General features: G+C 37.3%; 1 protein-coding gene across 2 annotated transcripts in view; it reads left to right on the top strand.

The window, feature by feature from the left end:
• Positions 1-24,747, top strand: part of PROS1 (protein S) — an 81,211-nt gene that overhangs the window by 42,555 nt on the left and 13,909 nt on the right. For both annotated transcript variants that reach the window (XM_028116947.2, XM_028116938.2), the window contains exons 10-13: positions 9,241-9,430; positions 17,179-17,346; positions 18,649-18,817; positions 22,632-22,780. In XM_028116947.2, coding sequence (XP_027972748.1) covers positions 9,241-9,430; positions 17,179-17,346; positions 18,649-18,817; positions 22,632-22,780 — 676 coding nt within the window. The remainder of the gene's footprint in view (positions 1-9,240; positions 9,431-17,178; positions 17,347-18,648; positions 18,818-22,631; positions 22,781-24,747) is intronic.

Below are 24,747 nucleotides of genomic sequence, written 5' to 3'. Positions count from 1 at the left end.
GATTTAGTGACATGGACTGGAGACATTTCCTTTGCTAAGAGAATAATGAGAATGAGAGAGAAAAAGGTTAATTATTACACACTTAGGCATGTTCAGGGTGATTCAGTTCTGACAACTCACAACAGTTTGGGCTCTAACATTGGATCAAATAATTATTTCTTCAGTATTTATTTATTTGTTCCTTATTTATTTAGTTTAAACTTTTTATTGAAGTATAACATATATACATATACAGAAATATACACGTATCTTAAATGTACAGCTTGATGAATTTTTTTAGAAACTGCCACTTGGTAAGTAAGCAACACAAAGAACAGCCAGTGCTTTGTTGCTTTTTTCTCCTCCTTTTTGCCAATTCCTTCAGCTCTGTTTCCAATGATCAAATATTCATCCTATCCTAAAGTTAACAAATTCACTCATCTTTTTCATTCTACAAAACTTCAGAAAAAGAATGAATTGTTCCCCAATGTATGCTGAAATATTCCAGACAGAAAGATGCAGAACACAACTCTGTATTACTGGGTTAGCATGATTTTGCAAAGAGAAGGAAATTACCTCCATAATAGGACCAACTTCTGGAAGATCCTGAGCATACACAGATTTGGGTTTTGACAAGATAATACATGTTTGACATCAGCAAAATGTGGTGGTTATGAAAGAGAATAGAGGTCCTTATCCTAAGCAAAAAATGACAAATAAAAAAATAAAATAATCTTAGTTCAGTCAATTACTACTACATTGTTATCTGTCCAACATACTTTACCCCACATGACCACTTTTAAATATGTCTTTGGAATTCTAAAGATTAAAAAATTTATTTTATCAGCCTTTCTTTGTTCCATTTGAAGTTAGAAGTTGTATATGGTACTCCTATTACTATTACTAGGAGATAAGGCTGTGGGATTCTTTCTTGCCTTACTTGGCAATTATCTGAAGTCCTGACTTTTTAGCTTAAATTACCTTTATTTTAGCTTAACTCAAGTGACTAATAGTTATACAGCTATTTTTTCTATTCCATGTTTGTCTTTTTTCAATCATTTTGATTTGCTGGTTTCTTGGAAATGTTAAGGCTGATTCTTTTTTTTTTTTTTTTACAGGTTTTTTTTTTAAATTTTTTATTGTTATGTTAATCACCATATATTACATCATTAGTTTTTGGTGCAGTGTTCCATGATTCATTGTTTGTTCATAACACCCAGTGCTCCATGCAGAACGTGCCCTCCTCAATACCCATCACCAGGCTAACCCATCCCCCTACCCCCCTCCCCTCTAGAACCCTCAGTTTGTTTTTCAGAGTCCATCATCTCTCATGGTTCGTCTCCCCCTCTGACATACTCCCCTTTTCTTCCTCTCCTGTTATCTTCTTCTTTTTCTTTTTTCTTAAAATATGTTGCGTTATTTGTTTCAGAAGTACAGAACTGTGATTCAACAGTCTTGCACAATTCACAGCGCTCACCATAGCACATACCCTCCCCAATGTCTATCACCCAGCCACCCCATCCCTCCCACCACCAACCACTCCAGTAACACTCAGTTTCTTTCCTGAGATTAAGAATTCCTCATATCAGTGAGGTCATGTGATACATGTCTTTCTCTGATTGACTTATTTCACTCAGCATAACACCCTCCAGTTCCATCCACGTCGTTGCAAATGGCAAGATCTCATTCCTTTTGATGGCTGCATAATATTCCATTGTGTATATATACCACATCTTCTTTATCCATTCATCTGTCGATGGGCATCTTGGCTCTTTCCACAGTTTGGCTATGGTGGACATTGCTGCTATAAACATTGGGGTACACGTACCCCTTCGGGTCCCTACATTTGTATCTTTGGGGTAAATACCCAGTAGTGCAATTGCTGGATCGAACGGTAGCTCTAATTTCAACTGTTTGAGGAACCTCCATACTGTTTTCCAGAGGGGTTGCACCAGCTTGCATTCCCACCAACAGTGTAGGAGGGTTCCCCTTTCTCCACATCCCCGCCAACATCTGTCGTTCCCTGACTTGTTAATTTTAGCCATTCTGACGGGTGTGAGGTGGTATCTCATTGAGGTTTTGATTTGGATTTCCCTGATGCCGAGCGATGTTGAGCACTTTTTCATGTGCCTGTTGGCCATTTGGATGTCTTCTTTGGAGAAATGTCTGTTCATGTCTTCTGCCCATTTCTTGATTGGATTATTTGTTCTTTGGGTGTTGAGTTTGATAAGTTCTTTATAGATTTTGGATACTAGCCCTTTATCTGATATGTCATTTGCAAATATTTTCTCCCATTCTGTCGGTTGTCTTTTGGTTTTGTGGACTGTTTCTTTTGCTGTGCAAAAGCTTTTTATCTTGATGAAATCCCAATAGTTCATTTTTGCCCTGGCTTCCCGTGCCTTTGGCGATGTTTCTAGGAAGAAGTTGCTGCGGCTAAGGTCGAAAAGGTTGCTACCTGTGTTCTCCTTTAGGATTTTGATGGACTCCTGTCTCACGTTTAGGTCTTTCAACCATTTGGAGTCTATTTTTGTGTGTGGTGTAAGGAAATGGTCCAGTTTCATTCTTCTGCATGTGGCTGTCCAATTTTCCCAACACCATTTGTTGAAGAGACTGTCTCTTTTCCATTGGACATTCTTTCCTGCTTTGTCAAAGATAAGTTGACCATAGAGTTGAGGGTCCATTTCTGGGCTCTCGATTCTGTTCCATTGATCGATGTGTCTGTTTTTGTGCCAGTACCATACTGTCTTGATGATGACAGCTTTGTAATAGAGCTGGAAGTCCGGAATTGTGATGCCGCCAGCTTTGCTTTTCTTTTTCAGTATTCCTCTGGCTATTCTGGGTCTCTTCTGGTTCCATACAAATTTTAGGATTATTTGTTCCATTTCTTTGAAAAAAGTGGATGGTATTTTGTTGGGGATTGCATTGAATGTGTAGATTGCTCTAGGTAGCATTGACATCTTCACAATGTTGATTCTCCCAATCCATGAGCATGGAACGTTTTTCCATTTCTTTGTGTCTTCTTCAATTTCTTTCATGAGTATTTTATAGTTTTCTGAGTACAGATCCTTTGCCTCTTTGGTTAGATTTATTCCTAGGTATTTAATGGTTTTGGGTGCAATTGTAAATGGGATCGACTCCTTGATTTGTCTCTCTTCTGTCTTGTTGTTGGTGTATAGGAATGCCACTGATTTCTGTGCATTGATTTTATATCCTGCTACTTTACTGAATTCCTGTATGAGTTCTAGCAGTTTTGGGGTGGAGTCTTTTGGGTTTTCCACATACAGTATCATATCATCTGCAAAGAGTGAGAGTTTGACTTCCTCTTTGCCGATTTGGATGCCTTTGATTTCTTTTTGTTGTCTAATTGCTGTGGCTAGGACTTCTAATACTATGTTGAATAGCAGTGGTGAGAGTGGACATCCCTGCCGCGTTCCTGACCTTAGGGGAAAAGCTCTCAGCCTTTCCCCATTGAGGATGATATTCGCTGTAGGTTTTTCATAGATGGCTTTTATGATATTGAGGTATGTACCCTCTATCCCTATACTCTGAAGAGTTTTGATCAAGAAAGGATGTTGTACTTTGTCAAATGCTTTTTCTGCATCTATTGAGAGGATCATATGATTCTTGTTCTTTCTTTTGTTAATGTATTGTATCACGTTGATTGATTTGCGGATGTTGAACCAGCCTTGCAGCCCAGGGATAAATCCCACTTGGTCGTGGTGAATAATCCTTTTAATGTACTGTTGGATCCTATTGGCTAGTATTTTGGTGAGAATTTTTGCATCCATGTTCATCAAGGATATTGGTCTTTAATTCTCTTTTTTGATGGGGTCTTTGTCTGGTTTTGGGATCAAGGTAATGCTGGCCTCATAAAATGAGTTTGGAAGTTTCCCTTCCATTTCTATTTTTTGGAACAGTTTCAGGAGAATAGGTATTAATTCTTCTTGAAATGTCTGATAGAATTCCCCTGGGAAGCCATCTGGCCCTGGGCTTTTGTTTCTTGGGAGATTTTTGATGACTGTTTCAATTTCCTTAGTGGTTATAGGTCTGTTCAGGTTTTCTATTTCTTCCTGGTTCAATTTTGGTAGTTGATACATCTCTAGGAATGCACCCATTTCTTCCAGGTTATCTAATTTGCTGGCATAGAGTTGCTCATAATATGTTCTTATAATTGTTTGTATTTCTTTGCTGTTGGTTGTGATCTCTCCTCTTTCATTCATGATTTTGTTGATTTGGGTCATTTCTCTTTTCTTTTTGATCAGTCTGGCCAGGGGTTTATCAATCTTGTTAATTCTTTCAAAGAACCAGCTCCTAGTTTCGTTGATCTGTTCTACTGTTCTTTTGGTTTCTAGTTCATTGATTTCTGCTCTGATCTTTATGATTTCTCTTCTCCTGCTGGGTTTAGGCTTTATTTGCTGTTCTTTCTCCAGCTCCTTTAGGTGTAGGGTTAGGTTGTGTATTTGAGACCTTTCTTGTTTCTTGAGAAAGGCTTGTATTGCTATATACTTTCCTCTCAGGACTGCCTTTGCTGTATCCCAAAGATTTTGAACAGTTGTGTTTTCATTTTCATTGGTTTCCATGAATTTTTTTAATTCTTCTTTAATTTCTTGGTTGACCCATTCATTCTTTAGTAGGATGCTCTTTAGCCTCCATGTATTTGAGTTCTTTCCGACTTTCCTCTTGTGGTTGAGTTCTAGTTTCAAAGCACTGTGGTCTGAAAATATGCAGGGAATGATCCCAATCTTTTGGTGCCGATTGAGACCTGATTTGTGACCTAGGATGTGATCAATTCTGGAGAATGTTCCATGGGCACTAGAGAAGAATGTGTATTCCTTTGCTTTGGGATGGAATGTTCTGAATATGTCTGTGAAGTCCATTTGGTCCAGTGTGTCATTTAAAGTCTTTATATCCTTGTTGATCTTTTGCTTAGATGATCTGTCCATTTCAGTCAGAGGGGTGTTAAAGTCCCCCACTATTATTGTATTGTTGTCAATGTGTTTCTTTGCTTTTGTTATTAATTGCCTTATATAATTGGCTGCTCCCATGTTCGGGGCATAGATATTTACAATTGTTAGATCTTCTTGTTGGATAGACCCTTTAAGTAGGATATAGTGTCCTTCCTCATCTCTTATTACAGTCTTTGTTTTAAAATCTAGTTTGTCTGATATAAGGATTGCCACCCTGGCTTTCTTTTGGTGTCCATTAGCATGGTAAATGGTTTTCCACCCCCTCACTTTCAATCTGGGGGTGTCTTTGGGTCTAAAATGAGTCTCTTGCAGACAGCATATTGATGGGTCTTGTTTTTTAATCCAATCTGATAGCCTGTGTCTTTTGATTGGGGCAGTTAGCCCATTTACATTCAGGGTAACTATTGAAAGGTATGAATTTAGTGCCATTGTATTGCCTGTAAGGTGACTGTTAACTGTCTGTTGTCTGTGTTCGTTTCTGCTCTTTGCTGCTTTTAGGTTCTCTCTTTGCTTAGAGGACCCCTCTCAATATTTCTTGGAGGGCTGGTTTCGTGTTTGCAAATTCCTTTAGTTTTTGTTTGTTCTGGAAGCTTTTTATCTCTCCTTCTATTTTCAATGATAGCCTAGCTGGATATAGTATTCTTGGCTGCATATTTTTCTCGTTTAGTGCTCTGAAGATATCTTGCCAGTCCTTTCTGGCCTGCCAGGTCTCTGTGGATAGGTCTGTTGCCAATCTAATGTTTCTACCATTGTAGGTTACATATCTCTTCTCCCGAGCTGCTTTCAGGATTTTCTCTTTGTCTCTGAGACTCGTAAGTTTTACTATTAGATGTCGGGGTGTTGACCTATTATTATTGATTTTGAGAGGGGTTCTCTGTGCCTCCTGGATTTTAATGCCTGTTTCCTTCCTCACATTAGGGAAGTTCTCTGCTATAATTTGCTCCAATATACCTTCTGCCCCTCTCTCTCTCTCTTCTTCTTCTGGGATCCCAATTATTCTAATGTTGTTTCGTCTTATCATATCACTTATCTCTCGAATTCTGCCCTCGTGATCCTGTAGTTGTTTCTCTCTCTTTTTCTCAGCCTCTTTATTTTCCATCATTTGGTCTTCTATATCGCTGATTCTCTCTTCTGCCTCATTTATCCTAGCAGTTAGTGCCCCCATTTTTGATTGCACCTCATCAATAGCCTTTTTGATTTCGATTTGGTTAGATTTTAGTTCTTTTATTTCTCCAGAAAGGGTTTCTCTAATAACTTCCACGCTTTTTTCAAGCCCAGCTAGTATCTTTAAAGTCATGATTCTGAACTCTAGGTCCGACATTGTACTAATGTCTGTATTGAGTAGGTCCCTGGCTGACGGTACTACCTCTTGTTCTTTTTGCTGAGGTGATTTCTTTCGTCTTGTCATTTTGTCCAGAGGAGAATAGATGAATGAGAGAACAAAATGCTAACAGGTTTACAACGTCCCCAGCAAATATACTGTATACAAATCAGAAAAGACCTGAAACCAGGGGAAAAGAAAGGGAAAGAAAGAAAAAAGAAAGAGAAAAAGAAAAAAAAAAGATAAAAACAAAAACAAAACAATACAAAAAAGGCAGAATATGATCAAATATGATCAGGCTAGTGCATAGATCAGTGCCACACACTAGATTTTGGGCGTATTTTGGTCTGTTAGAAAAAAGTGCCTCCTAAAATTTTAAAGGAAGAAAGACATATATGTACAAAATAAGGGTTGATACAATGAAGGGATGGAAGATGACTGTAAAGATGAAAATTATAAAAGGTTTTATAAAAGGACTTGGTAAGATAAGTTGTTTGAAAAAAGAAAGAAGATTTAAGAAAAAAAAAAGGAAAAAGGGAGAGAATGTGATCAGGCAGGAGACTAGAACAAAGCCATACACTAGTGATTTAGGGTATATTTTGATCTGTTAGAAGAAACTGTACCTCAAAATTTTAAAGAGAGAACAACTTATATATATATGCCAAAAATAAGGGTAACTACTATGAAGGGATAAAATAGGACTCTAAAAATGAAAAATAAAAAATGTTTTTTTTTTTTAAAAAAAGGGATTTATAAGATGTTGGTTGAAAAAGGGAAAAAGAAAAAAAAAAAAACAATCAACAAAAATTAACTTTGATGAAATAATGAATCATGGTAAAAAAAAAAAAAAAAGCCATGAATCTATGTGCAGTATTCCCCTAGCGCTGGAGTTCTCCTATTCTCCTTGATCGATCAACTTGGTCTTGGCTTGCTGGCTGTTTGTGTTGATCTTCTGGGGGAGGGGCCTGTTGCTGTGGTTTCCAAATGTCTTTGCCGGAGGCGGAATTGCCCCGCCCTTGTCGGTCCGGGCTAAGGAAGCTGCTCCGGTTTGCTCTCAGGAGCTTTTGTTCCCTGCACGCTCTCGGTACAGCTTTGGAGGACCAGGGCAGAAATGGTGGCCTCCCAATCTCCACTCGGAGGAGCCGAGAACTTGGGGCCCCGCTCCTCAGTGTGCCCCCAGAGAAAAGCAGTCACTTCCGTGTCCCCGGTCTCCGGCCGCACTCTGTGCTCACCTGGCCCATGATCGAGCGCTGCTATCTCTGGCACCCGACCCCGCGCGGAGTCTCCAAACCCAGCAGATCCCTGCAGTGCGTTCCCGCACCGCTCCTCCCCGGGAAGGAAGGGGAGTCTCCCCGGATCTGCTGCTTGTTGGGTCCCTGCTGGGGGAGCCGTGCCCCGACTGGGCCGCAGATCACAGTTTATGGCAACCCCGAGCTGAGAGCCCGCGACTCTGCTCCGTGTCTGCAGCCGGCTTCCCTGCTCCGATACCTGGGAGCTCTGGCGCACTCAGGCACCCCCAGTCTCTCTGTGACCCCAAGGGTCCTGAGACCACACTGTCCCGGGAGGATTCCACCCCCCGCTTAGCCACTGGAGCGACGTCCCTCCGCCGAGCCAACTTCTAAAAGGTCCGATTTTGTGCTCCGCGGCTCTAGCACTTGCCAGAAGCGGCCGGCGGAGGCCCCTCCCCCGCTGTCTATCCTCCCGAATATCGCCTCGGATTCACTTCTCCGCACGCCCTACCTTCCAGTAAGTGGTCGCTTCTCTGTTCAGAGAGTTGTTGCTACTCTCCTGTTCGAGCTCCTGTTGAGTTCGTAGGTGTTCAGAATGGTTTGATCCCTATTCAGCTGAATTCCTGAGACCAGACGAAATCTAGGTCTCCTACTCCTCCGCCATCTTGCTCCGCCCACTAAGGCTGATTCTTATTACAGTGTCATTAGGGCACTAATCAATACATGTTATTTTTTAATCCAGCATTTCTAAGATACTTCTTCCCCTGTAATAGCTACATATATATATCTAGATCTTAATAACAACAGTCATGGCCAGAGCTCAGATACCCCCAAGCACATGGCTAGACTACATCTTTCAAGCTGTCCTTTCATGTGCTTTAGTGATATATACAATTAGAGCTTTGGAGAGCTTTTGAAATCAAGCTAACAGATATATTTTAAAGTTTTTTACTTTACCTTTCTTACCACACATGAAGGCTTAATTATACTTGCAGTCATCCAGATGCTGTCTATATCTCTGTGAGTGATTCCTTCCTGACATATATGAAATTACAGGGAAAATGGGCCTTTTGATGTATAAACCAATCATGAAATTGTAACATCTTTTACTAATCACTTATGGACACAGCAAAAAAAAAAAAAATAGGAATCTTAATGTCAGAATGTCAGATTATATAGTGTATAAAAAGCTCCGGGAGAGATAGAATATATCTCATATTTGTACATGTGTATGAATTCCAGCATTTAAAAGAGGGCCTTCAAAACAAATGCCAAGGGCGCCTGGGTGGCTCAGTTGGTTAAGCGACTGCCTTCAGCTCAGGTCATGATCCTGGAGTCCCGGGATCGAGTCCCACATCGGGCTCCCTGCTCAGCAGGGAGTCTGCTTCTCCCTCTGACCCTCTTCTGTCTCGTGCTCTCTATCTCTCATTCTCTCTCTCAAATAAATAAATAAAATCTTAAAAAAAAACAAATGCCAAAAAATATGAAAAATTACCAAAGCATCTGTTCACAGGGGGAAAAGTCTCCAAGAATAAGCAAGAAAATATAATAACTTGATTTTAAACACACATGGAACCAGAGATAACGCATGAACAGTCTAATTCTACCCTACCCTTTAATTCCAGTAAAGAAAGAAATAGTTGGTTCTTTCAACATACTGCTGTTTGCTAGCGTAAGAGAAAAAGAATAATTATTGAGCTTTCCATATTTCTCTATTAAGGCTTTCTCTTTGTCCATTATTTAGATTTTCAGCCGAATTTGATTTCCGGACATATGATTCAGAAGGTGTTATACTGTATGCAGAATCTCTTGACCGCTCAGCTTGGTTCCTGATTGCACTTCGTGATGGAAAGATTGAAATTCAGTTTAAGAATGAATTTACAACCAAAATCACAACTGGAGGCAAAGTTATTAATGACGGTCAATGGAATATGGTAGGTTTTGCATATTTCACAAAGAATATCCCTACTTTGACACAGTGTGTTTAACATCATTAGTAACTTATTTTTATACTGATACCAAATCTAAATGGAGCTGGATTTATTTGATGTTGTATGAAGCATATCCCATACACTGTAAATCCTTGAAACAGCCTCTGAGAAATGATAACCTCACATAATATATTTAGGATTTCCTGGAACTGAAATTGTTTTCAGTTATTTGCTTGGACTTCTCTATCTTTGACTTTTTACCTTTTTTAGTGGCTGTTAGTGGCGTCTCTCCAATAGGTTCGGGATTATTAGTAGGCATAGCAGCTTATGCAAAGATACCACTGCCCAAGGACAGCCATACTGAAGAGCCACCTATATTTTTTAAATGAAAGAGAAATACACACAGTAACATAGAAATACACACAGAAAGAGTAATGCATATAGTAATTAACTCAATTTTAAATATTAGCATATAGATAATCAATTTGTACAAACAGTATACACTAGCTAGTACCAATTAGAGTGCTTAGAAATGAACATTTTTAGATTCTCAGCAAAATTGAGGGGAGAGGCACATGCATGCTCAGTCAGTTAAGTGTCCAACTCTTGATTTCGGTTCAGGTCATGATCTCAGGGTTGTGGGATCGAGCTCCATATCGGGCTCTGCTGTGCTGTTTCTTTTTTATCCTCCCTGACTAGAATGCAAGCTCAGTGAGGTTGGAAATTTTGTCTGAATTTTTTTTTTCCCCCTCTATTCCCAGTAGTGAAGGGCACTAGGCATACAATAGATCTCTAATAATATTTGTTGAATAAATGCATAAAGTACATAGTAAATACTCAACAAATGTTAATTATTATACTTTTAAATGCCCAGAACTAAAGAAGACTGAATCTACATATTGAATAGGCACTCTGTGTTCTAGAGAAAAAAACAAAACAAAACAAAAATATTAGATCCAGAAAATCCATTCTTTTTTTTTAAATTTTATTTTATGTTATGTTAATCACCATACATTACATCATTAGTTTTTGATGTAGTGTTCCATGATTCATTGTTTGCGTATAACACCCAATGCTCCAATCAATACCCATCACCAGGCTAACCCATACCCCCACCCCCTCCCCTCTAGAACCCTCAGTTTGTTTCTCAGAGTCCATAGTCTCTCATGGTTCATCTCCCCCTCCGATTTCCCCCAACTGCTCTAAAAAACTAACGTCTTGATAATAATAACAGCAATAAAACTTTGGCAATGGCAGATTGAATACTGAAGGATACCTGGATTCTTGGAGACTTTAAGAAATCATACTATCATACCAGCCCTGGACTGCCCTCTTCTCGATTTTTATATGAGGTAGAAAAATATTTTGATTTAGCCCATTTAACTTTGTATTTGCATTATTTTTAGGTGAAATTAATCCTAAGTGATAGATTCCCATTTAAAAAAGCAGAAGGGAATTTACTAATTATTTTTATTACTCTTACAGTGAGGAATAAAATCTCCTCCTTCTGGTCAGATCAGTTTATGTTGTGTAATACAACTTGAATACCTATCATTATTTTTATAGGTTATTTTCTTTCCATTTTCTTCCTTCCATGTGGGAAAGGAATAATAGTTATTCTTTGTTTGGTAGTAAGAATTTAATAAGATGCAATCATGGAGCGGTCATGACATAGATAAGGTGCCAAGGGTTTGACAGTGAGTTATAGAAAAATTAAAACAGAATCTGTATATGAGTATACTCTGAAGTGTAAAACTTTAGGTAGCAATTTTCTGAATTCTTTAACAGGGAAATCCTCCCTAAAATGTGTTATTATATAGGAACCCAGTATATAAGCAGAAAACAACTAAGTTCTTTGGTAGGGGAAAGTTTCCTATTTTTCCATCCTACCAGTTGGCTTGATATAGCAGCCTTAATATATTTCTTGGAACTATTAAACAGAGCAAAATTTTAAAACACCATGTAAAAATTATAGTTTGTACTATATGTATCAAAAAAGTTGTTTTTAAATACATGTTTTGATTATATTAGCATGAGCATGAAATCTATTCAGAATTTTAGGTAATTAGCATAACCTGTCATTGAGACTATGATACTTGGAGAATATATTGGGGCAGATGAACAAACTGCTAAATGTCTTTAAGTAGTTTGCTAAATCCTAGGTAAATAAAATCATGGCTCTGCATATAAGTAGAACCCATGCATAAATTTCCCTTTTTTCTTCAAAGACGGTGTTCGTTGTTGTAAATGAGAACCCACATACACAATTACCTGTGATTCAAGAAGGCAGCTGCAAATATATGACACCATGGATGCATTTGTAGAAGAAGAAGGGGAAAAAAAAAAAGCAGATGCAATGATTTTTATTTAGACTCCTTTCAAAGAAGAGATGAGAACCAATAGGAAGAAAAGTCACTAGACAATTAATAAACATTACTTTTCATCTCAAAAAAAAAAAGAAAAATGAGCATTTTTACATAATCCCTAAAAGTGAGCCTAAAATGGAATTTTTCATGAAGGGATTACTGCCAGTCTATAATGGGGAGAATTCTTTTCTGCAAAAGAGTCATTGCTGCTTTCAGCAGCTAAAAATTGAGAGATCAGCTTCACCTTAGAATGTGGTACCCAAAAGAGACACTTTCTATGCCTAAGGGATCTGCCAGGAGGTCCATGTTGAAAAGACATGTGAGTCATCATTAAATTATTTCATTTCTTTATTTACTCACTCATGCACTCATATATTCCATAAGCTTTTAGTGAGCACTTTTAAAATGCTAAGTTCCTAAGTTCAAGGTGCTAGAACTCTGGCAAGAGATTTTCCTTGCTCTTGAGCTTACTTAGTACCTCACAGTTTAATAGCTAGTGCTGCCTTATGAATTAATGCAATGTAATGCGAAATCGTTAAAGTACAGGTGGTAATAAAGTACAGTTGGGCACAGATGTGGTTTACCAAAAATGGGGCTATTCATCCTTTGACAGCCATAGATTTTGGACTCTTACCAGAATAATGTCTGCACAAGATCAGATACAACTGTCAGAGTATCTATCGCTAAAATTCTCTGGCTTCTCCAGATGCTCTCGTCAGTGTATGTAGCTTTACCACTACATCTTTCATGTACTCCATCTGTATGCATACAGCTTGATGCATACACCTCTTCCTCCAGTGTACTGAAGAATACATTTTATTGCCTAATGTCCCCAAATCTCCTATCTAAAAATCACTAAGATCACTTTTCAGCAAAATAGAGCAAACAGAATTTTCTCTGATTAATTGATACAAATTGAAAATATTATCTGTTGGAAGGAGAACTTGGACACATTCTAGGTAGTACAGAATATATATAAAGAAGGTAAATGTTTACCTGTGAGGCTAACATCTTACGGGGCAGGTAGTATTTAGTAATGAATTATCCATGCATAATAGGTTAAAGGCAGGATTTTGGGCTGGATAGAAGGCGGCTATTCAGTTCCACACATTTTGTCTCCTATGTTTATGATCTTCGTTAAAAAGAAATTGTTATTTAATGAAATGCCCATATTTTGATTAAAATTTCCCTTTATAAACCGAATACAACTTGACATGAAAAATTTAAGAACAATTAGCAAGTCAGAGAAAAACTTTAATCTGGTAATAAATTTGGTGCTGGCTCTTTTAAAAGAATTTTTAATTGGATATTTTAACAATTTATGAATATTCACCTCCACCATATAAATGGGATTTCTTTTCCTCAGATCTTTCATTGAAAAAATTACTGCATAATATTTTTACCATTTTATAATCTTGATGGCTTGTTAAACTGTACTGTTTCAGACAAATTTATGCAACCACAGAAATTAGCTCAAATAGATATATATTTTAAGTAAACATTTTAATTGACAAAGTTAAATTAATCTATAAACTGGACTATTCACTTGATAGCAGTTGTTTCACTAATTTTAAATAATTTTAAAATTTCAAACAAAATACTTTAAAAATAAGCAATTAAAATGTAGAATTGTTTTGTAATTCAGATAAATAGAATGTGTGTAATTGTTAAGTAATTAAAATGGCTCTAAACCATAGAAATAAATATTGCTCTATTATAAGTCATTATTATATCTCATGTTTGGGTATGATTCTAATATGGGTGAGAAATCTGTAATTTGGATCATAATTTTATTCATTTAATAAGATATTTATTGAGCACTTTATGTGCTATTCCTCCTTTGCATGGTGAGGCTACAACAGTGAATAAAACAAAATCACTGCTCTTGTGGAGCCTGCATACTAGGGGTGAGATGTAAACCACAAATTGCATGAACAAATGGATATGTCGGATAGTGGTTAGTGCTAGGAGGAAGAAACAAAAGCAAGGCCAGGCAACAGAGAGTGATGATGGTGCGTGTTCATGTGGAATCAGGAAAGCCATCTCCGATGAGATTATATCTGACCAGAGACCAGGGCACAAATCATGAGAAATCTCTGGGGAAGATGATTCTGTGCCATGTGAAGAGCAAGTACAGAGCATCAGGCGAGAGGATGTGATTGTTGTATTTGAGTAACAACACAAAGGTCAGTGTAGATGCAGGGGAATAAAGGAGGGAGGGAAGGGCAGAAGATGAGGTTAGAAATGTGTTCTGGAACAAGACCAGGTAGGGTCATGGGGACTGTAGTGAGAACTTGGAGTTTATGCTAAGTAGAAAGACCTTGGATGATTGTGAAAAGTGACATGATGTAATTTGCATGTATCTTAAAAGGTAATCCATATCAGGACATGATGGCTTTATGGAAACTGGATAGTAGAGAATAAGAATGGGACAGATTATGGGGTCATGAGACCATTGCAGTAACTCAGTGGAGAGGTGGTGAGAAGTGGTCAGATTCTGGATATACTCTTAAGGTCCAGCCTTCAATTTAAGGTAGATAAAAACTTTTGAATATTCATCATAAAGAGGGTCTCAAAGGCCGTGAGATTGATTATTGTTAATCTGTGTTTCTAAACTCTTAACTCATCCAGTGCCCACGTATTCATAATGCTCCTTTATTGTCCTATAATGAAATGCATCAACAATGTAAGCTACTTTTGCATATCCCTAATAGAAACCAATATAACGCTCTAATTATTACACAAAGAAATAAAGGAAAGTCATTTATAAGAAAATAATATATATTCCAACATATAAATGCTCAAGTACAAGTACAATATTTGTCAAAGCTTGCTCCTATATGTAGAATAATGTGAAAACTGTAAATGAAGACTTATGCTGGAGTTTTGTATTGACAGTTCAAATACTCAAAGTGCATAGATGGTATTGCCATCAGTAAAAGTAAGTTTCCGAAATAGTGAGAAACTCTTAGTAAAGATCCAAACAAAACAAACATCAATATATCCTTGATTGACAAGACTTCTATTCTTGAAAAATTCAGTGAATGTGCTGAATTGGTACAAAAAACATTTTGTGTTCATATATAGAGAAACTCAGATAAGCCTAAGTATACCCTACATGAATATCCTGTAGGGATGTTCAGGAGGTTTGCAGGATATTGAATATTTTATTACTTATTTTGCATGACTGTCCGCATATTACAGGGTGTCCAGCATCTTGCAGTGTCAGCATACGTCCTACTCATTGTGACAACTAAAAGTACCATCCCTACCCCTAAATTTTCCAAATGCCCTAGAGTGGAGCTGTAGACCCCTATTTAAAGATATTTGCATGACTAGAGGGAAAGGGTCTAGGGGGCTGAGCTCTGGAGTATTATAGACGTTGAGAAAAGAGAAAGAGCCAGCAAGGAGGCTGAGAGGGAGTGGCAAGAATGTAGAGATGCAAGCGAGACTGAGGTTCTAGAGGCTGACTTAACATCTTTCAAAGAGGGAATTGTCATTCAAGTAAAATGATGTTGGTTGGCTATATTAAGGACAGTGCACTGACTAACTTTAAATCTGTAAATGTTACCAAGGTTATTTTACTTTAGAGCACAGTTTTCCCCTTCCCATAGCGGTGCTTTAATAGGACTACTCTTTTGCTTCCATCGTTGATTAGTAAAAGAAGAGTTTGCGTTTTGAGTGCTACAGTTTTGCATGAGGAGATTGCAGCAGTGGTTCTTTGAATCACCTTTTTGGGAGGATTTTTTTTCTTTTTAATTGTTGTTTACCATCACTTTCAACCTTTTTTAAAAACCCAAACTACTTTCAGGGCACCTGGGTGGCTCAGTTGGTTAAGCGTCGGACTCTTGATCTCAGCTCAGGGCTTGATCTCAGGGTCTCAGCACCATGTTGGGCCCCATGCTGGGCATGAAGCATACTTAAAAACAAAAAACAAAAACAAAATTACTTTCTGGGGCACCTGGGTGGCTCAGTCGGTTATTCAGCTGCCTTCGGCTCAGGTCATGATCCCGGAGTTCTGGGATCGAGTCCCGCATTGGGCTCCCTGCTCGGCAGGGAGTCTGTTTCTCCCTCTCCCTCTGCCTGCTGCTCTGTCTACTTGTGCTCTCTCTCTCTCTCTCTCTGTGTCAAATAAATAAATAAATAAATAAATAAAATCTTGGGTGCCTGGGTGGCTCAGTCGTTAAGCGTCTGCCTTCAGCTCAGGTCATGATCCCAGGGTCTTGGGATCGAGTCCCATATTGGGCTCCCTGCTCAGCAGGAAGCCTGCTTCTCCCTCTTCCACTCACCCTGCTTGTGTTCCTGCTCTCGTGCTCTGTTTCTCTGTCAAATAGGTAATAAATAAAATCTTTAAAAAAATAAATAAAAATAAAATCTTAAAAAAAACAAAATAAAAACAAAACTACTTTCAAAATTGGTAAAACCCAATTTAATTTTTTGTATTGTGCTTCCTTATGACCTTAATTACTTTTTGAATTTTGAAATAAAGTATAATTTGTTTAATGAACAGAATACTGGAGGTACTGATTTCTCACACTTTATATTAAGAATTTATTTCCATCATTGATTCCATATGTATACTTTCAGACAATTGCAAAATAAGAACACTTAAAAGTTTTCTAAGATGGGCGCCTGGGTGGCTCAGTTGGTTAGGCGACTGCCTTCGGCTCAGGTCATCATCCTGGAGTCTGGGATCGAGTCCCGCATCGGGCTCCCTGCTCAGTGGGGAGTCTGCTTCTCCCTCTGACCCTCCTCCCTCTCATGCTCTCTCTCTCTATCTCATTCTCTCTCTCAAATAAATAAATAAAAAATCTTTAAAAAAAGTTTTCTAAGATTTTGTAGAGTGACTCACTTAATTTTATGATGCTGGATTTGAAATGTGTATATTATAATTGGATGTTTAAATTTAAAAGAATATTGTGTGTTTTTTTACTTTAAAATATGGTGTTTGTTTAATTTTCAGTCAAGAATTATCACTTTATTTATTTATTTTTTTAAAGATTTTATTTATTTGAGAGAGAGAGAATGAGAGATAGAGAGTACGAGAGGGAAGAGGGTCAGAGGGAGAAGCAGACTCCCCGCTGAGCGGGAAGCCTGATGCGGGACTCGATCCCAGGACTCCAGGATCATGACCTGAACCGAAGGCAGTTGCTTAACCAACTGAGCCACCCAGGCGCCCAAGAATTATCACTTTAAAATACAATTTTTACCACCTTTATACTAATTAGACATTTCAAATGGATTACAACAAATTAATAATTACATTAAAATGATTACTTTGAAAAATTATTTACTGGAATAATAACAGGATTTTTCAGTCTTAGCGTTTCAAATGACATGCAGTGATGTTTGGTTGTTTGATAACTTTTGTCTTTTTAATTATAGGTCTCTGTGGAAGAACTAGAACACAGTATTAGTGTAAAAATAGCTAAAGAAGCTGTAATGAATATAAATAAACCCGAAAGCCTTTTTAAGCCTACAAATGGATTTCTAGAAACTAAAGTATATTTTGCAGGATTACCTCGGAAAATGAAGAATGCCCTCATTAGACCGGTAATGATCCAAGCTTCTATCATTCATCATGGATGAATTCCTCTTGTCCATAATAGATTTGAAGATGTGTTTTTCTGAGAGTCAAAGAAGTTATTTTGTTGAACACACCAACTGTAACAACTTGAAATGAACAAGGAAAAATAACACAGCGATCCTTGAAATTACATTAAGGAAATAAGAAAATAAGTGTAGTGTTTTTGAGCCCACTTAAATCCCCAGCGTTACTCATGGGAAAGTAGATTTTTTCCCAATTCTTAAGCATCAATTCAGTGTTAACATGATAACTGTCCATATTCAGCTATTACAAATATAAATACGTGTATTGGAGTCCAAAAATACAACATTTTGTAGAAGCCAGTCAAAGAATTTTCTTAGGTCTATGTTAGGACTTAAATTTGGGAAATAAAATAGCATATAAAGGTGGAACTTTTTAAAAAAATCTTTGCTGGGAGTATAACTTCATCCTATCATAAATTGAAGTTATATATAATAGATGATTTTCTGAATAGGATGTTTGTCTAATAACTGTAGAATAGGTCTCATGAAGGAGACTAATCACTGTCCTTGAAGAGTTTTAAAAATTTCATTTGAAGTCATGGGCCTGTCAATTATACTCACTGATTTAACTTAAATATTTACTATTTTATATCCATCTTTTACTCATGGCAATTCAGTTACCTTAACTTTTGAAAGATTTCTGCAGTATGATATAAAACCTGAATTAGTTAATCCATGTCAGAGTGAATGCATCTGTTCCTTTGAAATTGATATATCAAGACATTTTAAAAGTAAAATAAATTATTCAAAAACTATTTATGAAATGGCTACTATGGGTCTTGAGTCTGGCTGGATGCTTTGATGGAGACTAAAGAGTGCAAACACTGTTGTTCCTGAAGAGGTTCAGTGTCTGATGGCAAAACAAACCTATATATAAATGCAGTTAAGGAAAGCAACTTACAGCCCAGGGCCACGGCTAGAAGCATATATGGAAGTTGAGAGCAGAAGAATTATTTCTGGAGGATAGAGGAGAGGCAGGTAGGGCTTGAGGGGCTAAAAATCATTAGGATCGCAGTGGAGGTCTGTGATGGCATAAACTCACTATAACTGAAAAAGACTGCCCATCTGAAGGACACCTTAAAAAATTAGATAATATTAAAAAAATATTTAAAGTATTTTAACATGTCATCAAAGAAAGGGTTTTCCCTCTAAATGAAAACTGCATGTGTAATCAATTAAGCCATGTATGAGTCTGACTCTTTTAAGTTTAAGATGTACTCCTTTACCTATATTTTAATTTGTTAGATAACCCCTCGTCTAGATGGATGTATACGAGGCTGGAATTTGATGGATCAAGGAGCTTCAGGAGTAAATGAAATTATTCAAGAAAAACAAAGGAAGCATTGTCTTGTCACTGTGGAGAAGGGTTCCTACTATCCTGGTTCTGGTGTTGCTCAATTTAGCATAGATTATGGTAAGTGATTTCTCATTTTACTTCTCTTTTCTCATTAATGACTACATTTATTCATTGACAAACAGCAAAAATTCCTTCAGTAAACATTATTGAATACTTAACTATATGCCAGGCATAGTGTTAGGTTTATTCATATAGCTATATGTTTCTAATTAAATTTTTGCAGTATATTGGGGGGGAAAGGTGGTAGAATATGCTTATGTTACTATTTAAATATTACTTAAAAAAAGATTATTGGCACATAACTTGATTAGTTGCAAGTAAATTCAATTAACCTATTTTAAGGTTCACCAATTTCTCAGTTGAGTCTACTGATGAATGCTTCAAAAGGATTCATCTTCATTTCTAAAATTTCAATTGATTGTTTCTTAAAATGTCCAACCCTTTGTTGAAATTTTCCATCTGTTCATGTTGTCTACATTTTCTACCTGAGGCTTCAACTTATTAATCATAATTATTTTAAATTCCCTGTCTGATAAGCCCAATGTCGTGTTGATTGCTTTGTCTCTTGCCCATGTGTTATTTTTCCTTGTTTCCTTTGGTATTGCATGATTTTTGGTTTAAAAAATAAGCACCTTATGTAGAACAGTAGAGGCAGGTAAATAATATATATGTCTGGAGAGGAGCGTATTTCTGCTTTTGCTAGGTCTTTTATAAAGGGGTTGAATCAGTCTAGTCAAGAGTTGAACTGCTTAAGCTTTCTTGTTTCCATTGAGTACCCTTCAAATTCCTTTATTGTTACCTTGTGCTTATGGTAGTGACTGGTTTGCCAGAGGATTTTTCTTAATAGCTGATCTATCCTTAGCTTTAGGTATTCTGTTTATGATATGCCTCAAGAAAGTTTCTCCATGGTCTTGCTTCACCCCAAAAGAATGCTCTTGCGTGGGGAACATTCTCTAATGTTCTGATACAGATTCAATTTTGGGCAAGTATTGTATCCCTGGGTCTCAGGGGTGTGAACTTTTCATTGTCCCCCTCCCAACCACTTGTGGGGGAGATATCTAATGATCAGGACTCCAGATGTTTTTCTGCACCTTCTCCGTGGTAAATGGTTTTTCGTTGGTTGTTTTGTTTTTTCCAGTTTCCTTTCCCTAACCTGTAGATGCAATGGGTCTTTGCATGTGTTCTAATGGCCACAGTGTTTGTTGCCTTTTCCCCAATGCTGTAAGGCTTTTGTTGTATAGAGAAGACAGAGAAGGAATGGACTTTGTGCATTTCCTGCAGGTTGCTGCTCCCCTCCTCCAGGCCTGCAGGAGGGGGGAAGCTAGATACTTGGTCTTTGGTTGTTGTTGTAAGGGTAGGAGCAGTGCTCTTTCCAGTTTCCTGTAGTCTAAGCAGAACAGGAACTCTTGCCAGACTGACCCAGGTTTTTGCCTTTACAAATAGTATTTCCATAATACCCTTGGACATACATCTTTATACCTTTATATGATTAATTCTGTAGGAGAGAATCTTAGATTATGTCCACCAAAGTTTATGCAAATATATAGTTCCTACTGCTAAGTTAGAGTCTCTTTCAAAGATGTTTTATCAATTTATACATCTTTTTTTTTAAGATTTAATTTATTTATTTGACACACAGAGAGAGAAAGAGATCACAAGCAGGGTGGGGGGTTGGGGGGGGCAGGGGGAGAGGGAGAAGCAGGCTCCCGGACGAGCAGGGATCCTGATGCGGGGCTCGATCCCAGGACGCTGGGATCATGACCTCAGCCGAAGGCAGCTGCTTAACTGACTGAGCCACCCAGGTGCTCCTCAATTTATACTTCTACCAACAGAATAAGAAAATGTATGCTTGAGATTTGTTTCCAATCTGAGAGTTGAAAAATTAAATCTTGTAGTTTTAAATATTATTATCCCAATTTCTACTGTTAAATATCTCTCCATGTGTTTATTAGCTATTTTTATATCTTAATTATCTTATTAGGTTCTTTGTCTTTTTCTGTTTAGGAATTCATTATTTGAGCTACTAATACTTTGTATTATAAATTTAGTGTTAATCTGATATCTCTGCTTTAAGGAAAAATTGTATTTTAAATGTGTTTATTTGCAGTCTAAAAAAGTATTACTACAGTTTTAAGGAAGAATCTTACACTAGTACTTTTTGTGTTCTTAACATAAAGTAATGCAATGTCTTTAACTTTAGTTCTGTTCTGTATATGAAGGATTTAAAAAAATTTTTTTTAATTGGCGCTGATGACTGAATATAGGAAAAAACTAGGCCCACAATAATTTGCTCAAAGGAAAAACTCTCTGAAAAGGAATGAAAGTAAGAGTTCTATTGTATCTGAAAAAAATTACTTTCATAAGTAATTAGTTACTTCATGGATAACTTGAAAGTGACCTACTTTTAAATTAATATTTAATGTTACATTATAATTTCTGTACGTTTGCATGTTTTAGTTTGAGTTCATTAATACCTTATAGTAAATTTACTTATTTCAAAATGATTATATTGTATATAAATATACATGTATATAAATGAGTGTATTGTAAATAGGGACGCTTGGGTGGTTCAGTTGGTTAAGCGTCTGCCTTTGGCTCACGTCATGATCCCAGAGTCCTGGGATCGAGTCCCTCATCAGGCTCCTTGCTCAGCAGGGAGCCTGCTTCTCCCTCTACCTGCCGTTCCCCCCCTGCTTATGCACACACTCTCTCTGACAAATAAATAAATAAAATCTTAAAAAAAAGATTATAAATGAACAATGTAATAGCATTTGTTGTGGCTAAATGGAAGATCATCTTGTCAAGGGGAAAATATTTTTTCCACTCACATTCACCTTTTCAAAACCTGTAAGTGGTATTTGAGGTATTTTTTATATTACTTCATATTAAATAAGGAAGACTTCACTCAAAATGTGAATTAATATTTTTTTAAAGATTTTATATATTTATTTGAGAGAGACAGAGAGAGAGCATGAATGGGGGAGGGGCAGAGAAAGAGGGAGAGTGAAAGCAGACTCCCTGCTGAGTGGGGAGCCTGACACAGGGCTCGATTCCAGGACCCTAAGATCATGACCTGAGCCGAAGTTGGATGCTTAATCAACTGAGCCACCCAGACGCCCCAGTATTTTTAGGAATTAAACTATTTTGGAACATATCAATTCAACTATTTGTTGAGTGACTAATGTGGAAACAAAAGTGGTCATAGAGACATGTAGGGCTTGCACTCTAGTGGGATAGACAATTAACCTAGTAATGAAGCAAATGAGTGTTAACTATTATGACAAGAGAATCACAGAAGAAGAGTTCCTGTTAGAATTTTAGAGTTAGCTGTTGATTTCAGAATATTTCTTTACTATCAAACTAACTCCCCTATTTGTATAAGTCATATTTTTCTTTCCCACTGCTTTGAACTGACCCCTTTATGGATGAGGAATGGTAGGGTGGTGACGGCAGCCATATCCAAATGTTCCCTCAGAAACATTACAATAAATTTGTTGAATTTCCTTCTAAATGTGTACTTTAAAATATGACCACTCTGAGATTGGACCAATGGTGAATATGGAGGCAGAAAGAATACCTGTAAAAGAGCAAACGGGAGAAATTCATAATATTCTGAAACACCACATCTAGAATTTTATTCTGGGAAGACCAGAAGGCTGGGGCTCCATTTTTGTGTTTCTTGCCTGCACTTAAAAAAAATGGTTCTTGTTTTTTTTTTTTTTTGCCTTGGTTTTATAGGTCACTGAGGAAGGAGAATGAAAATCTTTAGTATTCCACAAAAATGGCTCTGAGTATTAGTAGGATTGTAATAACTCCTTCTGGCATACTTTAGGAGTACACTGATCCTGCTTCTGTTTGATTGTTTAAACAGGTAATATATCCAATCTTGAGGACTGGCAAGTAAATGTGTCCTTGAACATTCGCCCTTCCACGGGCACTGGTGTTATGTTCGCCTTGGTTTCTGGTAACACTGTGCCCTTTGCCTTGTCCTTGGTAGACTCTGCCTCTGAAAAGCTTCAGGTAACTTCACTAAACTTTTGTAATTCTTGTTTTGTTTTGTTTTTTATCTGTAAAATGGATATATTAGCAGTATTTACCTTGAAGTGTTATTTTGGTGATTAAATGAGATAACATGTAAAGTATTTAGCAGAGTCCCCAGCACATCATTAAGGACTCAGAAAATGTCCATTATTATTACTTTTTTGCTGGCTTATTTCTAAGGTCTGATCCAGGAAGTAGAGAGGAGAAAAGCCTGTTACTGTGCATCCACAGCCAAGATCAGGCAGACTCACACACAGGCAGCCTGGAGCCTTCCCAGAGTACATAAAGATCCACCTTTATCTAAATCCTTGAAATATTATGGGAGTCATAGTCTGTACTAACAAAATAAAAGTGAGTCTGATTAAAGTTCAGTCTTAGATATTCTGTGCCTAATTATAATATTTTGTGCTCTCTGGCACTCTTAATCTTTTCTCCCATGAGTAAATTAGGAAGGACTGGAGAAAACTAAAACCAGTCCACCTGGCTTCTTGCTGGCAACTCTCATTTGAAATTAAGAGGAAGAACAGGAAAAAACTCTTGGATAAAAGGAAACATGAGCGTTATCAGAAGATCTGTATTATTCAGCCTTCTACTAGAGGCTAATAGTTCTGACCATGTGTTATCCACAGTGGATTCCAACAAGTTAGAGCAAGAAGCTTGCGTTTGTGCCAAGGTTGGCTTGGATGTTCTCTGTAGCTTTTAGAAAGAAGCATGTAATTGAATAATGTCTGTAGCAATAAAAAGGTATGTTGTTTTCAGCTTAATGATGATTGCAGGGAGTTTCTAGTGGTTAAGCATAAGCTACCTAAGGAGATCCTGCTGAGTTTTTATTTCAGTCTACCACAGGAGCTTGCTACATTTAGATTCCAGCTTTTTCTTTACTTTTTTTTTTTAAACAAAATGGAAATCCTATCTTTGGCACTATATCCCAGCAGTAGAGGAGATTAATGCATGCCATGTCTTTGATATTTATTTTATCTTTTCTGTGTTTGACTCCATGGCTCCTTTTTTTTTCTCCATGTCAGATTGCCTTCTCAATATCTGTGTACAGTATTTCATAACATAATTCCACATACTATTGATCATTCTGGAACAGTTTGTCAGCTGACCATTTTAAGATTATTAGTGAGTTCAAGGATATGGATATGTAATAGTAACAGATTTCCTCAAATAACCTGTATTTGCAAAGTACGGACTTGGATTCCTAAGTAGGTACTTCAGACTATCTTTCTACCATCTTATAACGTCCATGTTCCTAGTTTTGATTTTCTTTTCTTTTTTTTTAAGATTTTATTTATTTATTTGAGAGAGAGAGCAAGAATAAGCAGGGGGGCGGTTGGAGCAGGGAGCCTGACATGGGGCTCGATCCCAGGTCCCTGAGATCCATGACCTGAGCTGAGGGCAGACGCTTAAGCTACTGAGCCACCCAGGTGCCCCTTGATTTTATTATCTTTTTACATTTCCTCTATACATATATAAGGTATATGCATATGCATAGATCCCTGTCAAGAAGTTGAGTAATTCTGTGTCTCAGCAGTTTGAAAAGTTCAGCAAAATGAATACATTTTCTCTTTTGAATATCTTCTGGTAAATACTCTGTAACTTACTGCTGGTGATCCCTGACTTTCCCCTCTCAGGACTTTTTCACTCATTTTGCTCCAGGTCTTAATAGGATTTCTTATGTGGCACACACAGACCTTTCAGTCTTGCTGACATGTGCTTACTCAAGCACTTGAAATTTTCCAAGCCTTTTCCCCAACAAAGAGTGATTCAACTCCTTCATTTTTCACATGTAAGTTTTGAAGTTAGGAAGGCTCACAAACAGAAAAATAGTGCTTAAGACACTACTTTAGGTTCCCATCTTTGGTAAAACAACTTGGTGTATTGAATTTTCAGAAGCCACTAACCATTTATATCTTAGCTGAACCTGAAATTTGTAAAACTAA

This window comes from Eumetopias jubatus, unplaced genomic scaffold (genome assembly GCF_037043125.1).
Source record: "Eumetopias jubatus isolate StellerSeaLion01/CBP00866 unplaced genomic scaffold, mEumJub1_p1.0 scaffold_1, whole genome shotgun sequence".
In the NCBI taxonomy this organism is placed as follows: domain Eukaryota; kingdom Metazoa; phylum Chordata; class Mammalia; order Carnivora; family Otariidae; genus Eumetopias; species Eumetopias jubatus.
Note: the sequence above shows the minus strand (reverse complement) of the source record. Positions and strands in the feature narration are given on the sequence as shown.